General features: G+C 41.7%; 1 protein-coding gene across 1 annotated transcript in view; it reads left to right on the top strand.

The window, feature by feature from the left end:
* The first annotated feature begins 3,812 nt into the window (after positions 1 to 3,812).
* The window catches only part of MAP3K15 (mitogen-activated protein kinase kinase kinase 15), a 119,952-nt gene continuing 98,819 nt past the window's right edge, over positions 3,813 to 24,945 (top strand). The window contains 4 exon segments of the mRNA XM_074359680.1: positions 3,813 to 4,153; positions 4,156 to 4,219; positions 4,222 to 4,284; positions 4,287 to 4,421. Of these exon segments, the coding sequence (XP_074215781.1) occupies positions 4,076 to 4,153; positions 4,156 to 4,219; positions 4,222 to 4,284; positions 4,287 to 4,421 (340 nt within the window). The 5' untranslated portion in view covers positions 3,813 to 4,075.

The raw sequence follows: 24,945 nt of genomic DNA, 5'->3' as shown, positions 1-24,945 counted from the left end.
GCCCTGTTCCGCTGCGTCTACGACCCGTGGTGCAGCAGCAGGTGAAACTGGAGATCCTGATGACCCTATGAAAGAAATTACGGCCTGAGCAACAATATACCCTGTTGCTGACCTCCCTACAGGCCCGAGAGGTGGCCCTTACTGATTTCCTCCCAGACTAGGGGAAAGGCCAAGGTGTCCAGGACGTAGGGAACCCAGGCGACTGGAGGCCACACGTTAAACTGACTATCCACTGGTACCCCACAAACAAACAGCAGGCATTGGCATTAATAGATACAGGAACCGAAATTACATTATTGTATAAAAATCCAGATTGCTTTCGGGGACCGTGAGTTGATAAAGCGGGATACGGAAGCAAGCAAATGCGAGTTAAATGAGTGACTCTGACTTTGGGTATTGGCCGCTTGCCCCCTGCTGCACATAAAGTACATATATCCCCAGTAGCTGAGTATATCCTGGGAATAGACATTTTACTAGGATTGCAAATACAGACGACCCAAGGAAAATTTCACCTGAGAGTTCACGTGATGAAAACAGCTAGGACAGACTACCTTAAAACTTGAGAAAGCCAGTATTATTCGGCCAACACATAGCCCATATAACTCTCCAGTGTGGCCAGTGTGGAAACCAGATGGCTCCTGGAGGATGACAGTGAACCATAGAAAACTAAACAGTCACCCCCCCACCCATGCATGCGGCTGTGCCAAATATAACAGACTTGATGGATCAGCTGTCCCATAAACTGGGTACTTGCCACTACGTGGTTGACCTGGCCAATGTATTCTTTTCTATAGACATAGCCCCTGAGAGCCAGAAAGAGTTTGCGTTCACCTGGAAAGGCAGACAATGGACGTTTGTTGTGTTACCACAGGGATATTTGCATAGCCCCACACTGTGCCATGGCCCGGTAGTCCAGGACCTGGCTACATGGAGCAAAACGGACACTGTTCATTTGTTCTGTTATACAGATGACATAATGCTATCCTCTGATTCTCTTTCAGATTTGAAAACCAGTGCCACAGCTCTGCGAGAAGCCCTGGCGGGCTGGGGGTAAACCATAAACGAGGACAAAGTGCAAGGACCTGGATATTCTGTCGAATTCTTGTGTGTTGTCTGGTCGGGTAAGACAGAAGTGCTGCCTGAGGCGGTAATAGGCAAGATCCAGGCATATTCCCATCCCGAGACGGTTAAACAGTTACCGACTTACTTGGGCCTTCTGGGATATTGGAGGGTGTTTATCCCTCATTTGGCCCAAATAGGTAAACCCCTCTATAAATTGACTAAAAAGGAAGAAGTCTGAGATTGGACAGATGAGGCTAAACGTGCATTTGTAAAAAACTAAGAGGGCAGTGGCCCAAGCGCAGGCGCTGCGCACTATAGATCCAGACCTCCCTTTCTGACTGACAGTCCTTGTGGACAATGATGGATATGGTTGGGGATTATGGCAAAAGCATGGGCAACAAAAGGTTCCCGTAGGGTTCTGGTCTCAGCTATAAAAAGGGGCTGAATATCATTATTCTTTAATTGAGAAACAATTGTTTCTCAATATATATATATTAACAACTTATATATCCTTAATAGCCACTAAACCCCTGATGGGGAGGCAAGAGGTCCAGGTACAAACCACGTACCCCATTGCAGGATGGATACATACGTGGGCAAGGCAATCCCAATCAGGGACTGCACAGACCGCAACTCTGACAAAGTGGGGTGCTTACTTAAAACAGTGGGCCCGATACGCCACCAGCCCCTTGGCTGCAGAGTTGCAGCCGGTGTTAGGGCCTATAAAATTTGTTGCGCCTGCTGTACAGACGCTCCCACATCAGGGAGTGGACGCCGCACCTAGTCCCTTTCGTGAAGGGAAAGGGCCACCCCCGGAAACTGCTTGGTATACAGATGGTTCTTGCAAGGGCAGTCTGCCCACTTGGGTTGCAGTAGCACTACATCCCGCCACTAAAGCGTTCTGGTATGAGCCCACTAGAAAAATTATTACAGGGAAACCTGCTCTGTAGCAGTACTTAAAAGGCAGGGAAACCTGCTCTATGGCAGTACTTGTTCATATAAAATGGACAAGTCTAAGCCCCTTCTGTATCGAGCAGCAGTTTAAACGCGAGGCCCCAAACCGCGCAGTGGGGTGGCTCCCCAAAGGGCTATGTGCCCACATCACTCACAATATAAGTGCCTCCACTTGATGGGATAGATGGCACATAATTGGCAGAAAACCTACCGATTTCCTGCTGCCAGGGTATCTATGGGTATGTGGCACCCATGGATGGTCACGTATCTCGGCTAAATGGACAAGGCACTGTACTTGGGGTAAAGCATACTTGCCTGGGCATATCCAGCCTACTTAAACGGAGAGCCCTGTGATTTGGGATCCGCTACACACCCAGTAACACCGTGAAAAGCATACAGCTTGATGGTTTTATCCCATGGCCTTGTTCCTCCCTGGTGCCAGGACCATCAGTATAAAGTTGCAGGTAAAAGCTTTAGCTCAACACATATCAGCTACATTAAATGTTACTAAGAAAGCCATAAAAAAATTATTAAATGAGACCACCCAAATGCGAGAGGAGGTCTTACAAAACAAAATGGTGTTAGATATGCTCACTGCAAGCCAAGGCAGCACGTGTGCTATATTACATATTAAATGCTGTATCTATGTACCAGATCACCAGAAAAAAATAACTAAGACACTACAAAACATAGATCAAAAACTAGATCACATAGACCATGTAACTCAAAACCCCCTTAAAAAATTGGTGGTCATCCTTAACCTCCTCCTGGAGATGGGACCTAACTGTCCTGGCCATTGTAGCTGCCTATTTAGATGCTGTTCACTATATCGTTGCTGTGGTCTTTGGGCACAGGGCTCCGCTCTATGGGCCAGGGTCCCCACGACCTAGGGGGTAGAATGTCGGCAGTCTTAAGTGAGTAGGCCGTGGGACCCAGGTCAAAGTTCACAATAACTTGCATGTGTATGAGGTAAGAAGTAAATGTATGCATGCGCTAGTGACATGAGCCAGCATTATAAACAATTCACATGCGCCACTAGCATGAGTCAGCATTATAAACAATACGCATGCACCACTAGCATAATAGAAGGACAAGTGCATACACCTGAGCGTGCGCCGCCTGCTTGTACTGCAATAAAGTGCTGTTTTGCTCCATGTCAGCTCCTTGGGCATTTTTTCCAATTGGGCAGCTCACCTCCTCAAATCCCCCTTCAGCCTCCCTCGGCTGACAACTACTTTTTAATATCTGGGACTAAAATTGTGAGGTGGGTAAGATCCAGAGTAAAGGGCCCTTTAGGTTAACAGCATTTGAATGATTGGGCAGGCAGCCTACTTGGAGTCTATTTTCCAGGCCAACAGAATTTGATGCTGGTGCATCATGGTGCTTTGTCAAGGTCACAGAGATCAGGACTAGCGGGTCTCCAGGACATGGGCTCAGGAGGGCCATGCTCTTGGCAAATGGGGGCAAAGAGAACAAAATCAGTGATGTTTTAAGTAAGCATCTTCTCATCTCGATTCTGGGTTAAAACTACGCCTGTAATTAGTTGGGAATTGAAAATTTACATCCAACCACCGCTTTGAAAGAGCTTTTACCCTGCTTGAAAAGCCTTAAATTGTTTTGAGGAAAAAGGAAATTGAGGCTCCTAACGTTGTTCAAGTGGGAGGGAGGGCAGCAACAACAAAATCCTCAAATTGAGGAATCCGCCCTTCTTTGGGAGCTGCCCAAGGGGGGCGGCAGGGGGCGCTCTGCGGGCTCCTGCCCCGCCGCCCTTCCCAGCCCTCCCCACGCCCTCCGCTCGCCCAGGCCTCCGGAGCCCCCGCCTCTCGCGCGCGCGGGCCTTCAAAGGGCGCTCGGAGGCTGCGGGGCTGGTGCTTCCGTGTGCAGCCCAGGACCCCCGCCATCACCTGCCTGGAGCGGGGCCACCGGCGGGCGCTGGGGCCCCCAGCTCCCTTCTCACGCCCCAGGAGCGGGTGCCCGGGCTGCTTTTGGCCCCCTGCGGTTCGCAGCCGCCAGCCACTCGCGCGGAGGTGGGACAAGGAAGGGCGCGCAGGGCGGCCACATGGACAGCGGCAGCGGGGCTCCGCCGGCTGGGGCGCCCGGAGCGGTGGCTGAGTCTCCACAGTGCTTGCTGCCGCCGTGGGGGTGGGGTGGGGCGAGGGCGCAGCGGGGCCCGCGAGGCCGGCGGAGGGCGCGGGAGGCGGGGGCGGGGGAGCGGGCCGCGGCGGCCGCTGCGGGCAGTGTATGTGCGCAGCGAGAGCCCCCAGGGCGCCGGGCCGGCGGTCCTGAGGCGGGGGCGCGGCAGTGCCTGCTACGGGCCTGCGAGGCCGAGGGCGCCCACCTCACCTCCGTGCCCTTCGGGGAGCTCGACTTCGGGGAGACGGCCGTGCTCGACGTCTGTGACGCAGGTGAGGCCGGAGCCCCCTTCGCCCCCACCCCACTCCTGCCTGCTTTCCTTATCTTCACACAAGCCATGGCACCAGCTCCTCCCCATCCTGCACCCCCTGACTTTTTCGACAGGACCGCCCTACCTTTTGGGGAGAGGAGAGTAGGTAGCCTTGTACCCTTTTACAGATAAGAAGAATAGAGGTCTCTGGCATTTAGATTTCTTTATTCTTCAGTTCCCTTTAACATCAGATGATCCGAGAAACAGACGAGGCTGAACCCCCTCCCCACCGGTTATCCAAGTTTTACTTTACTATTCCTGGCGTTCCTTACAGCAGTGGGTCCCAATCCTGGCTACACATTAGAATCACCTGGGGGAGCTTTTAAAACTGATGCCCAGACTGTCTCAGACCGGTGACATCAAAATCAGGCTTCAGGACTTCTTAATGCTCCCCTGGTGATTCCATTTTGCAGCCAAGAATGAGAATCAGGTGTGTTACATTTGGGGCGGGCCTCTTAGAAATGCCCCCAGTGTTCTGCTCCCAACAGACGTTGACAGTGGGGTTGTGCTCTACCACCAGTGTGACGGATGTATTTTATCCTATAATGCGCAAGCATTCGGGCTTCAGGATCTCCGTTGCCAGAATGGGACACTAAGCTGACTGTAATAAAGGTACCCTAAGAACCCAGCCTTAAATTGATACTTTTGGATGGCAAGAGTTCTTACAAGTGTGCAACGATTGTTGCTTGGCTGTTTTCCTTACTGAACCTTTGGAATCTGTATGACAAGCCTCTGGTCCTTGGGTGACATTCACAAGCATTGTATGTGAGATGGTAATTACCTGGCAGTCCTTGTGCCTTGTTTTCTCCGCTGGTCAAAAGGGAGTAAGACACCTGCCCTAAATCTAAAAGCTCGGGAGAAGGTTAATGGGGAGCTTCTTTAAGGTGCCGGCTACACGTGCTGAAGTAGTAAGTTCGTTTATTACCATCCATTCTTCGCAGGGATCTGTTGGCTGCGGAGCAAATCCTCCTCAGCTGGAAGGGGGCGGGGTATCCGGCTTGTTCAAACAAGTGGCAGCTGCGCCCTTTGAAAACACTCACCTGACATTTCTGACCACTCAGGATATACTTTTCAGCAGAACATCTTTTTAGAAAAGTTGTTCAGGAGGCCACTTCACCCGGAACCACTCAGCTTTCTCAACTTCTGTTTATTCTCCTCTGAAAATGGAGTTTGGACAAACTCTTCTCTGAATGGTTAAATCTCCCCTTTGCCATCAGGCACAACTGTAGCCTCCTGCCTGTTGCTGCCAACTCTGAAAAACTGATGTGCAATGGCTGTGTTTCTCTGGGGTGGTGTGTGTGTGTGTGAGAGAGAGAGAGAGATGTGGGGAGAGAGATGGTGAGAGCCGGAGAGCCAGAGAGCGAGCTTCGTGTACTACCAGGACAGCTTCCTTCTGGCTGAGCGTGAAGGTTCATTTAAGCAGAAATCTTGGGCTTTCCATTCCAAAGCTATTCAGTGGGCACATCACCTTTTCTTGCTCTGGGTCCGGATTGCCTAGAATTTTTAGCTGCAATATGTACCTCCTTTGGTTGATCTTAGCCTGGTCTTGAATAAATCATTTCCCAGTACATCATCGTAAATAAGTTCTTTTCACAGTTTTGACAAAGGATATGCACAGCTCCAATAAGTAGGTTACTGAGTTTACACAGATGACCCTCCATCTCTCCTGGCTTCCTAATCTCTACCACTCACAGATTTTTGGTATCTCCACCAAAAAGATACAAATCTGTCACTTGGGCTTCTTTGTAAAAAGTTCTAAAACCACACTATTCAATTGATAGCCACTAGCCACAGGTGACGGTTTACATTTAAATTAATTAAAATATAATAAAGTCAGTTCCTTATTTGCACTTGTTACATTTCAAGAGCTCAGCAGGCAGAGTAAAGGGAGCATTTTCCCTCATTGCAGAAGGTCCCATCGGATGATGCTGCTTTAGAAAAATGGTTGTTGGGGGGGTCTACTGAATTGTTTCAAGTATGTTTTGAGGGGATCACGGATGTGAAATTTAAGCACTTCCTATCTATCTCCTGTTGTAATAACAAGTCGAGGCTGTGTTATACAAGGTTGGATTGTTTTCCATCTCCTTGTAGAATTTGATGTGCTCCTTTGTGGGCCTAAATCAGAGATTATACATCACCAGTGCCTGGGTGATTTGATGGGCTGCAGAGGAACCGCAGGGAGGAATTCAACCTAAGTAAGGAGGCAACAATTGGATACTGTTGTGAAAGGAAACTGCCACAGGCACCATCCATGATGTTATTCATAGATTCTTCACTAGCTTGATGCGTCGTGTGGCATAGAGAGTGCCCACTAGGCTTCCATATATTCCTCCACATTTCCCAATCTCCCTTGCACTTGGCTTGGGTTCTTATGACCAGTGCTGCCCAATGAAATGTGAGCAGCATCCACAAGTGTCACTTTGAAAGCAACTGAGAAGGGTAGGTGGTACACCGCCTCCACCTCTCTTTGCCTCTGTCACAGCAAACTTGAAAGTTGTGTATTCAAGATGGCAGTGAAGACCCTGAAATTTGGGGAGTTTGTTGTGGCTGCATAGCCTAGCTTATCCTGACTAAATTAGCTTGCTGTGCATTCTGCTGGAAATGCCTGGATGTGTCTCTCGACTAACTTTAATAGACTAATCCACATTGCTCCTGCTCAAGAAAGACCCTTAAAGACGTCTTAAGACTTCTTATAGTTTGGTGCATACTCTGTCCTCACTATTCTGGAAAATGCATAAAGTTCAAAGGAAGACAGTCTTATGGGACACATGGTTATGATGGTTGTAGAACGCACATTTTGTGTGCCATTTACACATGGTCAGGAGACTGGCCCAATCTATTTCCACCAGAATATAAGGGCAATAATATAAGTAAACATTGGTGAGTGAAATCATCAACTTAGCAGTTCAAGTCAGAAACCTAGGAGTCAGTCTTGACTCCATCCCCTCCCTCATTGCCAAATCCAGTCTATTTCTTCCAAATGGTTCACTTCTTCCTACTTGCCCCTTCCACCATCTTGGTCCAAGTGTTGGCTTCACTTGTCTAGGTTACTGGCAACAGCTTTGGTCTTTCAGTGTTGGGCCAATCTTGGTACATTCTAGTCCATATCATCTGCTTAGAAGCCACCACATCCTGGCACCGTCTGCCACCTGGCAGTCCTCCTCTGCCCAAAACCTATTCAGCCTTCACATCTCAGGTCTTTAAGGAAGCCTCCATGGACTCCTCCTCACTCTCTGTCAGCTTTTATACACACTGCAGTTTTCTTTCCTAGCAAGTAAAACAATTGTGATTAAATAATTATTGATTGAATAATTGATCTTCTACCAGACAGCGAACTCTTCAATAGCAGGGAACCAGATGCAGTTTCCTTTGCTACTCTGATTCCTAGGAATATCTATCCAGCTCCTTTTTAGAATAACTCTCAGTGGATACAGGTGACCCTTGGTTTCTCCTATTGAGATGAAGCAAAACTTGTTGGGTACCCTCAAAAGGAAATTCGAGTGGTTTCCTCTAGAAAGCATGTTGAAAATGATGGCCAGGTGTAGATAGAATGCGACTGTGATTTTATTAAAAAAGTAAGATACATCGTAATGACACATTTCTCGGCCTGAACCTTTCACCCAGGTGGTACATATCCAGTAGAAGAGACTAGAAGAACTGACATCAGGCACACTGGAATGGAAACAGTGGTTTGAATTGTGTGCTGTGAATACTCGCTCTTACTGTTCTTCCACATTTTCTGTAATGTTTATTTTCTAAAATAGACATGAGATTTTATTTTGAGTAAGTGCAGTAGGAGATTAAAGTTGGGGTTGTAAGTCAGAATCCTTCTTCCTCTCTCCCTCCCTCCTTGCTGGCTTGGTCAGGCCCAGGCAATGCTGACCATACTCCCAGGGACCAGACCACACGAGCCCCCGGCCGGACCTCAGCTGTCCTCTGCTGGACTTGGCTGCTGGCTTGCCCATGGGGGCCCTTCCCTGAGCCTCCTTCCTTTTGAACTGTTGTTAATGCTACTGATTCAGCACTGAGCCTGGAACTTTCCTCAACTCTTAATCACATGAACTGGCTGATGAGAGAAGCGTTACACCTGTAGCATTTTTTAAATTGAAGTATAGTTGATGTACAGTATTACATGTTTCGGGTGTACAATATAATGATTCACAACTTTTAAAGGTTATACTCCGTTTATAGTGATTAGAAAATATTGGCTATATTCCCCATGTGGTACAATAAATCCTTGTAGTTTGTTTTATACATAATAGTATAGTTGCTGTTTGAGCCTTGTGTGCATGCAGTGGGTAGATAGATATTTGTGGACTGGCCTGCTGCATTATTGGCTATAATTTGTTACAGGGGAAAATGTATTTTTGGTTCCCAGCAGTCACCTTACAGACATACTTTTGGGATACGAGCCATAAACTATTTTTTAAAGTGTTCTGAGTATCAGGCTTTGAGATAGGGGCTATTGAAACCCCAGTCGAATAGTATAGTTGGGAGAGGACTGAACTCCTGCAAAAGAAGCTGAAAAACTTCGCCTCCTAGTGCCTTGCACAGATCTTGAGCTCCTGGGTGTGACAGTGCTTGGCAAAGATGCCTGGCGGTTATTGGGTTTGGTTGTTGGTGGAGCGTTGTAGAGCAGGAAGGAGCTGGGTGGTGGACCTTGGCAGGGAATAGAGGTCACTCAGGAATTGGGGTCTGCGGGATGGCAGCCCAGGGGCCAGGCAGATTTGGACACGGAGCTGCAAGGGAAAAGCAGGAGCATTAGATGTAGATGATTTTTTTCTCCTCTTCGACTTTTTTTTATGGAAAATTTCAAACATGTCCACTACCCAGCTTCAACAGTTACTAACATTCTGCCATTTTTATTTCTTCTTGACCTCTACCCACTCCTCATCTCATATTTAAGTAATACTTTTAAACATTTTAATGTAAAATGTATGTACATTGAAATGTACACATCTTAGTTGTACAACTGAGAAATGACCAAACCCTATCATGATATAGTTTCCATCTGCCCAGAAAGTTCCCTAATGTCCCCTTTGGTTCATTACCCTTTCCACTCCCATTCCTGGCCCCAGGCAATGACATATGCTGTCACTTTAGGTTAGATTTGCTTTTTCTAGAGTTTCGTAGGTGGACTCAGTGTGTGTTTTTCAGTGTCTGGCTTCCTTTGCTCAGTGTGGCTTTTTTGAGATTCATCCATATTGTTGTATGTTATCAGGAGTTTGTTCCTTTTTAATGCCAAGTACTACTGCATTGCATGAAAATACCATTGTTGGTTTAGCCATTCTCCTGTTGAAGGACATTTTGGTTATTCCCAGTTTGGGGCTATTACAAATAAAGCTGCTATGCTATTTACAGTAGCCAAGACATGGAAGCAACCTAAATGTCCATCAACAGATGACTGGATAAAGAAGTTGTGGTATGTTTATACAATAGAATACTATTTGGCCATAAAAAAGAATGAAATAATTCCTTGTTTTTTTTGAAGGGCTACATTTGTTCTTGTACATAATTTTTTTTAAATTGAAGTACAGTCATTTACAATGTATCAATTTCTGGTGTACAGCACAGTGTCCCAGTCATGCATATACATATATTCACTTTCATATTCTTTTTCATTAAAGGTTATTACAAGATATTGAACATAGTTCATTGTGCTATACAGAAGAACATTTTTTAAAGTTTCTATATATAGTGGCTAACATTTGTAAATCTCAAACTCTCAAATTTATCCCTTCCCACCCCCTTTCCCCAGTAAACATAAGATTGTTCACTATGTCTGCCAGTCTGTTTGTTTTGTAGATGAGTTCATAGTGTCCTTTTTTTTTTTTCTTTTTCCACATATGAATGATATCATATGGTATTTTTTTTCTCTTTCTGGCTTACTTCACTTAGAATGACAATCTCTAGGTCCATCCGTGTTGCTGCAAATGGCATTCTTTTATTATTTTTATGGCTGAGTAGTATTCCATTGTATAAATATATCACAACTTCTTTATCCAGTCATCTGTTGATGGACATTTAGGTTGCTTCCATGTCTTGGCTATTGTAAATAATGCTACTATGAATATTGGGGTACAGGTGTCTTTTTGAATTAGAGTTCCTTCTAGATATGTACCCATGAGTGGGATTGCTGGATCATATGGTAAGTCTATTTTTAGTTTTTTGAGGAATCTCCATACTGTTTTCCATAATGGCTGCACCAAACTGCATTCCCACCAGCAGTGTAGGAAGGTTCCCTTTTCTCCACACCCTCTCCAGCATTTGTCATTTGTGGACTTTTGAATGATGGCCATTCTGACTGGTGTGAGGTGGTATCTCATTGTAGTTTTGATTTGCATTTCTCTGATAATTAGTGATATTGAGCACTTTTTCATGTGCCTATTGACTATTTGTGTGTCTTCAGTGGAGAATTTCTTGTTCAGGTCTTCTACCCATTTTAGAATTGTTTTTTTGTTGTTGTTATTGAGTTGTATGAGCTGTTTATATATTCTGGAAATTAAGCCTTTGTCAGTCACATCATTTGCAAATATTTTCTCCCATTTTGTAGGTCGTTTTGTTTTGCATATGGTTTCCTTTGCTGTGCAAAAGCTTATAAGTTTAATTAGGTCCCATTTGTTTATTTTTGCCTTTATTTCTGTTGCCTGGGTAGACTGCCCTAGGAGAACATTCCTGAGATTCATGTCAGAGAATGTTTTGCCTACGTTTTCTTCTAGGAGGTTTATCATGTCTTGTCTTATATTTAAGTCTTTAAGCCATTTTGAGTGTATTTTTGTGTACAGTGTGAGGGAGTGTCCTAACTTCATTGATTTATATGCTGCTGTCCAGGTTTCCCAACACCACTTGCTGAGGAGACTGTTCAATTGACTTGTCTTATTATTGAATTAGAAGATGTTCTTTATTCCAGATTCAAGTGCTTTGTCAGAAGTATATTTTCTGAACAATTGCTCCCTGACTGTGGCTTGCTTATTCATCTGCTTGTGCATTTGATGAGCAGAAAATTTTAATCTTGATTAAATCTAATTTAGAATCTTTTCCTATTAAGGTGGCCTTCTGTGTCCTCTATAAGAAATCTTTGCCTACTTCCAGCTTGTGGTTTTGCAGATACTCATCTGTGTGTTATTCTAAAAGCTTTATAGTTTTAGCTTTTACATTGAGGGCTGTGATTCATTTCAACTTAGATTTGACACAGGGGACTTTGGACAAACCAAGCCTGACACCTTGCCTCAAGCATCTAGGAGATGGGTCTTGCCCCAGGATGAGTCCTCCAGGCACTTTGAATCTACTTGGCAGGACCATGGCTGCCTCCTTTTCATCTCACCATTCAGGAAAGTACACGAAATGCAGGTTGTCCTTTAGGCAAATTGTCTTTCTGCCTTCCAAACTGACAAAACAGATCCATGATGAAACTGTACCACCCTGTGTTCCATTGTTGTGACCCACTGCCTCTGGTAATATGAGTGGCAGAAGAGAAAGGACATTGGTTTTACGGCTCAGGTTTTAATTTTTGCCCTGTCATTTATTGGCTGTGTGACCTTGGATAACTTATGTAACATCTCTGAGCCTCATTTAAAAAATCTCTAGGTAGAGATTGAAGCACAGTGCCCTGAATTTAGTAAGTGCTCAGATGTCAGTTCCCCCATGTGTTTGTCTTCCTCTTGCTCCCAGCAGTGAACACACCAGAACCTCAGTATGGAAGGAAATGTGGTTTGTGAAATAATAAAGACTAGGGGCTCAAATCCTTTGGACAATCATGTAGTAGAGTCACCTTCTATTCCTGCAATTGGTAAACAAACAACAACAAAAAATCCCCAAGTTTTGAGGTTGGAGATTCCATTCTAACTTCATTCCTGGTCCTGTGCTGAAGAATGGAGGTGAGGAAAAAGCACAAAACCCTGCTTTGATAAGCTCTTTATTTTTTTTTCTTTTGATTGAGGTACAGCATATATATAGAAAAGGGTACAGTTTTAAGTGTACTGCTCTATGAATTTTCACAAATGGTACACACTGTGTAACCCAGCACCTGGATCAAAAAAGTGAATGCCAGCAGCACCTTGGAATGTGATTGCTTCTGTTTTCCAGCCTGGCCAAGGGTGAAGATTATCTGCCTCCATAGATTTGTTTATTCGTATAAACAGAATCATGTGATAGTGGTTTTCGGTGACTGTCTTCTTTCACTTAAAATTTCAAGATTCATCCATGTTGTAGCATATATCAGTACTATGTTACTTTTTTTGCTACTGAATAATGCTCTGTTGTATAGATGACACTGTACTGTATTTTTCCATTCTTCAATTGATGGGCATTGGGTTTGTTTCCAGTTTTGGCTGTTGTGAGTAATTCTTCAACTTTTGTGTGGACATATGTTAGCATTTCTCTTGAATACCTGCCTAGCAGTGGGGTTTCTGGGTCATATGGTAACTCTAATGTTTTTTTTTTTAATAGACTTTATTTTTTTTTAGAGTAGTTTCATGTTTAGAGCAGAGTTGAGCAGAAAAATACGGAGTTCCCACATAGCCATCCCCGCCCACACATATATGCTCCCCTTCCCTCAACATCCCTCATCAGTGTGGCATATTTGGTGCAATTGATGAACCAACATGGACACATTATTATCAACCAAAGTCCATAGTTTACCTTAGGGTTCACTCTTGATGTTGTACATTCTATGTGTTTTGACAAATGCATAATGACAAGTAGCCACCACTATAGTAACATACAGAATAATTTCATCGCCCTAAAAATCCCTTGTGCTCCATCTGTTCATTCCTCCCTCCCTCCCTCTCCCCAAACCCCTGGAAACCACGATCTTTTTATTGTTTCTGTAGCTGTGCCTTTTCCAGAATGTCATTTGGTTGGAATCGTACAGTTTGTAGCCTTTTCAGACTGGCTTCTTTCATTTAGTAATATGTCTTCTAAGTTTCTTCCATGTCTTTCATGGCTTGATAGCTCATTTTTTTTCACTCCACATATATTTTTTAATTTACATATATGTACTGTTCATTGTTTCTAAGAACGTTTAGAGCTTTAGCTTTTTAAATTTACATAGTTATCAAAGGAATAAAGCCAACCACAAAATAAGAGTTAACTCAGAAAGATACATACACCCTGCTGTTAACAGCAACATTATTTATAATTGCCAAGATATGGGAGCATCCTAAGTTTACATCAATAGTTGAACAGATAATGGAGATGCAGCACACATATATGTAATGGAATACAGCTCACCATAAGAAAGAAGGATACTTTGCCATTTGCGGCCCTTCACTCACTTTATTTTTTTGCACTTCAAAAAGCAGAATTTTATAACCGGCAGAAACATTTCCATTACATCAAAAACAACAAAATACCTAGAAATAAACTTAACCAAGGAGGTTACCCATACTCTGAAAACTGAAATGACACAAAGAAATGGAAAGATTTCTCATGCTCTTGGATTGGAAGAATCAACACTATCAAAATGGCCACACTACCCAAAGCAATCCACAGATCCAATGCAACCGCCATCAAAATACTCACGACATTCCTCACAGAGCTAGAACAAACAATTCCAAAGTTTATAAGGAACCACTAAAACCCCCGAACTTTTGTAGGTCTTGTTTTCCTCTTTCTTCCTTTTGTTCTCTTTTCTTTTGGTTTGATGGCTAGAGAAGGTCCTTTAACATTACTTGTAAAGCTGGTTTGGTGGTGCTGAAATCGTTTAGCTTTTGTTTACCTGTGAAGCTTTTGATTTCTCCATCAGGTCTGAACGAGAGCCTTGCTGGAAAGAGTGTTCTTGGTTGTAAGCTATCCCCTTTCATCACTTTAAATATGTCGTGCTACCCTTTCTGGCCTGTAGAGTTTCTGCTGAAAACTCAGCTGATAACCTTATGGGAGTTCCCTTGTATGTTATTTGTTGCTTTTCTCTTGCTGATTTTAATATTTTCTCCTTATCCTTAATTGTTGTCAGTTTGATAACTACGTGCCTTGGTGTGTTCCTCTTTGGGTTGATTTTGTGTGGTACTCTCTGCGCTTCCAGGACTTGAGAGACTGTTTCCTTTCCCAAGTTGGGAGAGTTTTCAGTGATGATCTGAGAAAATTTTTGGAGAGATCCTTTCTCTCTCTCTTCTCTTCCTGGGACCTCTATAATGTGAATATTAGAGCGCTTCATGTTTTCCCAGAGTTCTCTTAAACTATCCTCATTCCTATTTATTCTCTTTTCTGTTTTCTGTTCTGCCATAGTGATTTCCACTGATCTGTCTTCTAGCTCACTGATCCATTCTTCTGCCTCATGTAGTCTATTTTTGGTTCCTTCTAGTGTGTTATTCATTTCAGTGATTTTATTCTTCAACTCTGTTTGGGTATTCTTTATATTTTCCAACTCTTTGCTAAAGACTTCACTCTGTGCATCTATACTCCTCTGGAGTTCTCTGAACATCTTCGCCATCATTACTTGAAGCTCTTTCTCAGATAAATTGCCTGTCTCCTCATCACTTATTTCTTCTTCTGGGATTTTATCTTGTGCCTTGGCCTGGGAGATAGTCCTTTGCCATCTCATACCGTCTGTCTTTCTATGTGTTTGTGGACTCCTTCCACAGGCTTTGGGATAGTTGTTTTCTTATTTCTAGTATCTGCCCCTGGTGGGTGAGGGTGGACTAGAGGCTTATGCAGGGTTCCTGGCAGGAGGAGCCGGGGCCTGCCCACTGCTGGGTGAAGCTTGGTCCTGGCAACTCTAACGTTCCTTTAAAAATTTCTATTGTGATAAAAAACACACCATAAAATTTACCATCTAACCATTTCTAAGTGTACAGTTCAGTAATCTTAAATTCATTCATATTATTGTGTAGCCAATCTCCAGAACTTTTCATCTTATAAAACTGAAACTCTGTACCCATTAAACAACAACTCCCCACCCTGCCCTCCCCTGAGCTTCTGATAACCACCATTCTACTTTCTGTCTGAGATGGACGACTCTAGCTACCTTATGTAAGTGGAATCATACAGTATGTGTGTGTGTGTGTGTGTGTGTGTGTGTGTGTGTGTGACTCTTCATTTAGCATAATGTCCTCAAGGTTCATCCATGTTGTAGCATGTATCAGAATTTCCTTTTTTATGGCTGAAAAATATTCTGCTGTATGGATAGACTACAGTTTGTTTATCCATTCATTCATTGATGGACACTTGGGTGCATACACTTTTTATTTAACCATTTAAAGAACTGCTTTCCAAACAACTTTACTAAAGCAGCTGCACCACTTAACATTCATATCAGCAATATATGAGTATTCCAATTTCACCACATCATCACCAACACTTGTTATTTTCTGCCTTTTGAAAAAATTACAGCTATCCTAGTGGGTTTGAAGTAGTATCTCTTTGTGGTTTTGATTTGCATTTCCCTAATGACTAAGAATGTTCAATGTCTTTTCATGTGTTGGTTGGCCATTTGTATATCTTCTTGGGAGAAATGTCTGTTCAAGTCCTTTGTCTATTGTTTTCTAGTTAGGTTGTTATCTTGTTATTGAGCTGTAAGAATTGTTTATATAATTTGGAGAGAAATCCCTTCTCAGATATATGATTTGCAAATATTTTCTCCCTTTCTGTGGTTTATCTTTTAACTTTCCTTTTTTGGGGTGGAGGGAGGTAATTAGGCCCATTTGTTTTTAGAGGAGGTACTGGGGATTGAATCCAGGACCTCGAGCATGCTAAGCATGCGCTCTAGCACTTGGAGCTGTACCCTCCCCGCTGCTTTTAACTTTCTTGATACTGTGCTTTAATGCAAAAGTTTTTAATATTGAAGCCCAGTTTCTCTATTTTTATCTCATCTCTGCTGTTTGCTCTAATTTATTTTTAGTTTCCTAATGATCCTTATAGTGTTCATTTATGTCTGTTGTCAGCAAGCTACAGCCTGCAAGCTGGCTGCCTTTATTTTCTAAGTAAGGTTCCATTGGAACATACCCTTTCATCTGTGGCCACTTTTGGGCTACAAAAAGAGATTATGTGGCCCACAAAGCCGGAAGTATTTACTATCTGGTCCTTTACAGAAGTTTGACCATTTCTGCTGTGTAAATACAAGCACATTCAAGTATACATTCTTCCCTTTCTTACTCAAAAGGTACCAGACCAAATGCATTGTTACACACCTTGCTGTTTTCCATTAACAGTTTGGACACCTTTCCAAATCAGAATATAGGAATCTTCCTTCTTTTTTATAGCTAAATAGTACTTCATTGGGTGGATGTATCATTGTTTATTTTACCAATACTTTTTTGTTTATTTTATTTATGTTCATTTTTCAGTTTTATTAGGTAGATTGTTACAATTTGACTGCACATATACAATATATTGCATGTAAATACATATATACAATATACTTAACATTTTTTTTAGTTTATATATAAGTACTGATCATTGTTTCTAAGAATGGTTTAGAGCTTTAGCTTTTCAAACTTACATAGTCATCTAAGGGGTAAAGCCAACCACAAAATAAGAATGAACAGAATGCAATAATCCGATCATAAAGGACAGTCAAATGTGCTTACACATATTCAAGAAATCAATCATTTAAGTTATAAATAATAAGTGGTTCATTTGTGTCCTTTCCTTTTAGATTCCACATATGAGCGATCTCATATGATACTTTTCTTTTCTATTTCCAGTTCACTTCACTTAGAATGACAATCTCCAGGTCCATCCATGTTGCTGCAAATGGCATTCTTTTATTCTTTTTCATGGCCGCATAGTATTCCACTGTATAAATGTACACCACAACTTCTTTACCCAGTCGTCTGTTCCCCACACCCTCTCCAGCATTTATCATTTGTGGACTTTTGAATGATGGCCATTCTGGCTGGTATTAGGTGATATCTCATTGTAGTTTTGATTTGCATTTCTCTGACAATTAGCGATGCTGAGCATTTTTTCATGCGCCTATTGGCCATTTGTGTGTCTTTATTGGAGAATTGCTTGTTTAGGTCTTCTGCACATTTTTGGATTGGGTTGCTTATTTTTTTGATATTGAGTTGTATGAACTGTTTGTATGTTTTGGAAATAAGTCCCTTGTCAGTCACATCATCTGCATATATTTTCTCCCATTCTGTAGGTTGTCTTTTCATTTTGTTGATGATATCCTTAGCTGTGAAAACCTTTTAAGTTTAATTATATCCCATTTGTTTATTTTTGCTTTTATTTCCATTACTCCAAGAGCTGGTTCAAAAAATATATTGCTGTGATTTATGTCCAAGAGTGTTCTGCCTATGTTCTCCTCTAGGAGTTTTATAGTATCTGGTCTTACATTTAAGTCCTTAATTCATTTTGAGTTTATTTTTGTATGTGGTGTTAGAGAATATTCTAATTGCAGTCTTTGACAGGTAGTGTCCAGTTTTCCCAGCACCACTTATTGATAAGACTATCTTTTCACCATTGTATATTCTTGCCTCTTTTGTCATAGATTAATTGACCATAAGTGCATGGGTTTATTTTTGGACTTTCTATCCTGTTCCATTGATCTATGTGTCTGTTTTTGTGCCAGTACTGTACTGTTTTGATTACTGTAGCTTTGTAGTATAGTCTGAAGTCAAGGGAGTGTGATTCCCCCAGCCCCGTTCTTCTTTTTCAAGATTGTTTTGGCTATTTGGGGTCTTTTGTGTTTTCATACAAATTTTAATATTTTTTGTTCTAGCTCTGTGAAGAATGTCATTGGTAATTTGATAGGGATTGCATTGAATCTGTATGTTGCCTTGGGCAGTATGGCCATTTTAACAATATTGGTTCTTCCAATCCAAGAACACAGTATATCTTTCCATTTGTTTATGTCACCTTCAATTTCTTTCATCAATGTCTTATAGTACAAGTCTTTTGCCTACTTGGGTAGGTTTATTCCTAGGTATTTTGTTCTTTTTGGTGGGATGGTAAATGGTGTTGTTTCTTTAATTTCTTTTCTTACTATTCCATCGTTAGTGTATAGAAATGCAACTGATTTCTGTATATTAATTTTGTATCCTGCAACTTTACCAAATACATTGATGACTTCTAGTAGTTTTCTGGTCACTTCTTTAGGGTTTTCTATGTATAGTACCATGTCATCTGCAAACAGTGACAGTTTTACTTCTTCATTTCCAATTTGGATTCATTTTATTTCTTCTCTGATTGCTGTGACTAGGACTTCCAAAACTATGTTGAATAAAAGTGGTGAGAGTGGGCATGCTTGTCTTGTTCCTGATCTTAGAGGAAATGCTTTCAGCTTTTCCCCATTAAGTATGATGTTAGCTGTGGGTTTATCATATATGACCTTTATTATGTTGTGGTGAATGTTCTGTCTCTGCCCACTTTCTGGAGAGTTTTTTTTTTTTTTATCATAAATGGATGTTGAATTTTATCAAAAGCTTTTTCTGCATCTATTGAGGTGATCGTATGGTTTTTATTCTTTAATTTGTTAATGTGGTGTGTCACATTGATTAGTGGATATTGAAAAATCCTTGCATCCCTGGGATAAATCCCAGTTGATTATGGTGTAGGATCCTTTTAATGCATTATTGGAATTGATTTGCTAGTATTTTGTTGAGGATTTTTGCATCTATATTCATAAGTGATATTGGCCTGTAATTTTCTTTTTTTGTGATACCTTTGTCTGGTTTTGGTATCAGGGTGATGGTGGCATCATAGAATGAATTTGGAAGTGTTCCTTCCTCTGCAATTTTTTTGGAATAGTTTCAGAAGAATAGGTGTCAACTCTTCTCTAAATGTTTGGTAGAATTCACCTGTGAAGCCATCTGGTCCTGGACTTTTGTTTGTTGAGAGTTTTTAAATTACTGATTCAATTTCAGTACTGGTAATTGGTCTATTCACATTGTCTATTTCTTCCTGGTTGAGTCTTGGGAGATTGTACCTTTCTAGGCAATTGTCCATTTCTTCTATGTTGTCCTTTTTGTAGGCGTATAGTTGCTCATAGTAGCCTCTTATGATCCCTTGTATTTCTGTGGTGTTGGTTGTAACTTCTCCTTTTTCATTTCTGATTTTATTAATTTGAGCCCTCTCCTTTTTTTTTTTGATGAGTCAGACTAAAGGTTTATCAATTTTGTTTATCTTTTCAAAGAACCAGATTTATTTTCATTGATCTTTTCTATTTTCTTTAGTCCCTATTTCACTTATTTCTGCTCTAATCTTTATGATTTCTTTTCCTCTACTGACTTTGGGTTTTGTTTGTTCTTCTTTCTCTAGCTGCTTTAGGTGGAAGGTTAGGTTGTTTACTTGAAATTTTTCTTGTTTCCTGAGGTAGGCTTGTATCTCTATAAACTTCCCTCTGAGAACTGCTTTTGCTGTGTCCCAGAAGTTTTGGATCTTGTTTTCATTTTCATTTGTCTCAAAGTATTTTTTGATTTCCTCTTTGATTTCTTCAGTGATCCATTGGTTGTTTGATAGCATTGCTTAGCCTCCACATGTTGCAGGGTTTTTTTTTTTTTTTTTTTTTGTAGTTGATTTCTAACCTTATAGTATTGTGTTTAGAAAAGTTGCTTGGTATGATTTCAGTTTTCTTAAATTTGCTGAGAGTAGCTTTGTGGGCCAGCATGTGGTCGATTCTGGAGAATGTTCTATGTGCCCCTGGGAAGAATGTGTATTCTGTTTTTGGATGGAATGCTATACAAATGTCAGTTAAGTCCATCTGGTCTAAAGTGTTATTTAGGGCCTATATTTCCTTATTGATTTTCTGTCTGGATGATCTGTCCATTGATGTAAGTGGAGTGTTAAGGTCCTCTACAATTATTGTGTTATTGTCGATTTCTGCTTTTATGTCTGTTAACAAGTGCCCTATATATTGAGGTGCTCCTATGTTGGGTGCACATATACTTACAATTGTTACAGCCTCTTCTTGGATTGATCCCTTAAGCATTATGTAGTGTCCTTCTTTGTCTCCTGTAACAGTCTTTATTTTAAAATCTACTTTGTCTGGTAGAAGCATTGCTACTCCAGCTTTCTTTTAGTTTCCATTTGCATGGAATATCTTTTTCCATTCCCTTACTTTCAGCCTGTATGTGTCTCTAGCTCTGAAGTGGGTCAGTCTCTTGTAGACAGCATATATATGGGTCTTATTTTTGTATCCATTCAGTCAGTCTGTGTCTTTTGGTTGGAGCATTTAATCCATTCACATTTAAGGTAATTATCAATACATATGTTCTTATTGCCATTTTGTTCATTGTTTTCGGTTTGTTTTTGCAGGTCTTTTTTTTTTTTTTTTTCCTCTTTCTTCTTCTCTTCTTGTGCTTTGATGACTAGAGAAGTTCCTTTAACATTTGTTGTAAAGCTGGTTTGGAGGTGCTGAATTCTTTTAGCTTTTGTTTATTTGTGAAGCTTTTGATTTTTCCATCATATCTAAATGAGAGCATTGCTGGGTAGAGTATTCTTGGTTGTAAGTTTTTCCCTTTCATCACTTTGAATATGTCGTGCCACTCCCTTCTGGCCTGAAGAATTTCTGCTGAAAAATCAGCTGATAACCTTACGGGAGTTCCCTTGTATATTACTTGTTGCTTTCCTCTTGCTGATTTTAATATTCTCTCCTTATCCTTAATTTTTGTTGATTTGATTATTATGTGCCTTGGTGTGTTCCTCTTTGGGTTGTTCCTGTGTGCTTCCTGGACTTGGGTGACTGTTTCCTTTCCCAAGTTAGGGAAGTTTTCAGTTATTATCTCTTCAGAATTTTTCTCAGATCTTTCTCTCTCTCTTTCTAGGTCCCCTATAATTCGAATATTAGTGTACTTTATGTTGTCCCGAAGTTCTCTTAAACTATCCTCATTTCTTTGTTCTGCAGTAGTGATTTCCACTAATCTGTCTTCTAGCTCACTGATCCGTTCTTCTGCCTCATTTAGTCTGTTCTTGGTTACTCCTAGTGTGTTATTCATTTCAGTAATTTTATTCTTCAACTCTGGGTATTCTGTATATTTTCCAACTCTTTGCTCAAAACGTCGTTCTGTGCATGTATACTCCTCTTGAGTTCTCTGAACATTTTCACCATCAATACTCTAAACTCTTCCTCAGATAAATTGCCTATCTCCTCATTACTTCTTTCTTTTTCTGGGATTTTATCTTGTGCCTTGGTCTGGAAGATATTCCTCTGCCACCTCATATTGTCTGTCTTTCTATCTGTATTTTTAGGTAGGTTAGTTACATTTCTTGACCTTGGAGAAGTGGCCCTCTGTGGGAGACTTACTGTGTGTCTCTTGTCACCCGAGGGCCAGGGTCCAGGCGGTCCCAGTGTAGAGTCTGGCCTGTGTTTGTGGATTCCTTCCACAGGCTTTGGGGCTGTTGTTTTCTTATTTCTAGTATCTGGCCCTGGTGGATGAGGCTGGACTGGAGGAGTCAGTGCCTGCCCACTGCTGGGTGCAGCTTGGTTCTAGACCTCTGGTGGGTAGGGCCATGTCTAGAGGCATTTGTGGCTCAGGAAGTTGGCAGATGAGTGGGGCTGTGTTCCCACCCAGTCTGTTTATTTTACCAATATCTTTTTAAGGGACACTTGGATGTATAGTTTTTTTTTGTTGTTGTTTTTTGTTTTTTTACTACCAAGCTGCAATGAATAACTTGATACATGTGCCATTTAATACGTCTGTAGGTGTATTTGTGATTAGGTAGTCAAGAGTGGTATTTGTGTATTAAAGAAGAAATGTACCTATAATTTTGGTAGATAGTGTCAGATTCCTATCCGTGGGTTATCCTGTTGTCTTTCTTTACAGCCTCACTAACGAAACAGGTGGCCAATCTTTTGGACTCTTGTTAATCTGATGTGTGAGACATGGTATCTCAATTAATTATAGTTTGTATTTCTCTTATTCTGAATGAAGTTGAGAATATTTCCCTTTTTTTCTGAAAGCAATCTATCTGTAACCCTTCCCCCCTTGTATCTTACTGGTTTATGCGTCTTTGGGGGAGGGTCTTGATTTCTGTGCCATCTTTCTGTATTTGGGCCCAAACCCTTGGTCTTTTGTTCGGATTGGATGATTTCTGTTGAACTATCTTTAAGTTCACCGACCCCTCTCTTATCTCCATTCTTCTTATGAGCCTATCTAGTTTGTTTTTTCTTTTGCTTATATTTTCCATTCCTCAGATTTCCATTTGGTTCTTTATTTGTTGAGACTTTCTATTTTTTCCATTCTTTTCAGGAGTGTTTGCCCTCAATTCTTGGAGACTTTTTACAATAACTGCTTTAAAGTCATTGTCAGATAATTCTGATGTCTGTGTCATGTTGTCATTGGAGTCTGTTGGTGGTCTTTTCCCATGTGAGTTGAAACTTTCCTGCTTCTCTGAATGTCAAGCAATTTAGGATTATATCCTGAACATTTGGAGTATTATTATGAGATTCTGGCCCTTGTTTATAAAGCCCATGGAGTCTGCTGACATTTTTGCTTTAGCAGGCAGTCAGCCTAGTTGGTTCAAGCTGCCAAGTTTTATTTCAGTTGTGTCAATTCCGATTTCAGATCCTTTTTAGTGCTGTTCAGCCTTGTGCTTTCTGGTTTACTGGGGCTCCCCTTTGCAGTCCCGTGGCCAAAAAGCTGGGGCTTCTCTTACCCCACTTGGCCTCACTCTTCCCACAACTGGCCCATGTCTGAAACCAGGAGTTTAGAAACAGAAAAAAAAAAAGCAGTGGAGATTTACCACCACCACCCTTGGGACCACAGCTCCTCCAATCAGAGCAAAAGATTCCCTTCTCTGAGCTCCAGGCACCTGTAGGCCCCCACTGCCACTGACTACCTCTGCTTCACCACTGTGGGACTGCAGGGGGCCTGGAGGTGCAAGAGAACAGAAAAAAATGAAAAATAGTAGAGAATTTCCCTCACTCTCTCTGAGCATTAGGAGTCCCCTTTCCTGCCTTTTTAAAAATGTTTTTAAGAGGGCTTCTCCTGGTGCTGTGTCCTTACCCAACAGCCACTGCTGGGTTTTAGGCTGCCTTTAGTCCAGGCTGGGGGAGCCTGGGGGAAAGTGTGAAACTTGCTGTTGATTTGGTGGTACTTTGAAATTTGGTTGTCTTCTCCAATCAGCTTGCTACCACTTACTTTTCATACTCCTAAAATAGCTATTCCATCCATTCTGTCCAGCTTTTATAGCTGCACTCATGGAGAGAGACAGGGTGGAGTGTATGTATTCCCTCTTACTTGGAACCAAACTCAAACTTGTATCATTAAATGTTGTGAGGATTGGTCATGCAGCAGTAGTAACCAGAATACAGTAAAGCATCTCTGTGTCATATCAATCAAGCTTACCAGTAAGCAAAAATATCCCCAATGCCCGCTGCGTTGTATCAGACCAGTTCTGTCCATATGTGATACTCTGTGTGGCTGTTAAGGCTCGGGGCAAAGGAATTAGAATAAATGGGAAAAAAGGAGATGGTTGACATCATAAAGGTGCTTGATTGGCCTCCAACATACCCTTCCAAATATCTTGATTGTGGGCTGAGACCAAAGGTCACTTTGATGTTTAGAATGACCATAGGATTGTCATTGGATCTCACGAAGCTAAAGTTTCAAGACTTATTGGATGGGTTCATTAAAAAACATATTCTCAGGGGAGGATATAGCTCAAGTGGTAGAACACATGCTTAGCATGCACAAGGTCCTGGGTTCAATCCCCAGTACCTCCTCTAAAGTTAAAGAAACCTAATTAACCACCCCCCAAAAATAAGTAAAAATTAAAAAAAACTGTCACCATAAAACACCCCACAAAAACAGAATAAAACAAACAAACAAAAAACACCATGTTTTCTGTCCTGAGAATGAAAATCTTGCATCCAAAATACTTGTCCTTGCTAAGTAATTTTTGTAAAGCCTGTGGCTAGTGAGGCATGCTTGATGGAGATCATAAACGCTGCATATTCATTCTCAAAGAACCACCTAAGAAAAAGGAAATTGGTACATGGGAGAAAAAAAAGGAAATTAGAAGGGATAAGGACAAAGGAAAGTGGCCCTTCATCCAGCAGTGAGTCACTACCACCACCGGATGAACTCAGTTCCCCTCCACAGGCTGTAGGGATGGACACCACTTGAGAAGCTTAGAGCACAGTATGGGTCAAAAATCAGCGGTCATGCAAAAGTCCTGGCACCTCACGATGATCTTGAAGGAGCAATTGAGTTTTTTAAGAAAAAGAAAGAGGGTATTATTGTTGAAGCAGATGTTAAAGTCACGGGTCCTCTGGTGTTGACTGATGGTCATTTTAATCAGACGATCAGAGAGCAAATTAAGAAATTTCCTACAGTTTTGACACTCTTAACAGAAGAGCTCAGCAGTACCCTCTTCACAGTTTGCAGTGTGCGGTAGCAGTACGTCAAGCTCTCCTCGTCTCTAAAATTGTCCACATCTTGAAGGCGATGTATGACACAGACCTTTTAGAAGAGGAGGTCATTATCTGCTGGTCAGAAAAGCCTTTAAGAAAGATGTCTCAAAACACTTGCCAAAGAGAGTCATGTCAAAGCAGATTCCTTTTTAAAAGAATTGAAGGAAGCTGAAGAGGAGCTGTCAGGTGA

Source organism: Camelus bactrianus, chromosome X (genome assembly GCF_048773025.1).
Source record: "Camelus bactrianus isolate YW-2024 breed Bactrian camel chromosome X, ASM4877302v1, whole genome shotgun sequence".
Lineage (NCBI taxonomy): Eukaryota > Metazoa > Chordata > Mammalia > Artiodactyla > Camelidae > Camelus > Camelus bactrianus.
This window is presented reverse-complemented; position numbering and strand designations above follow the sequence as displayed.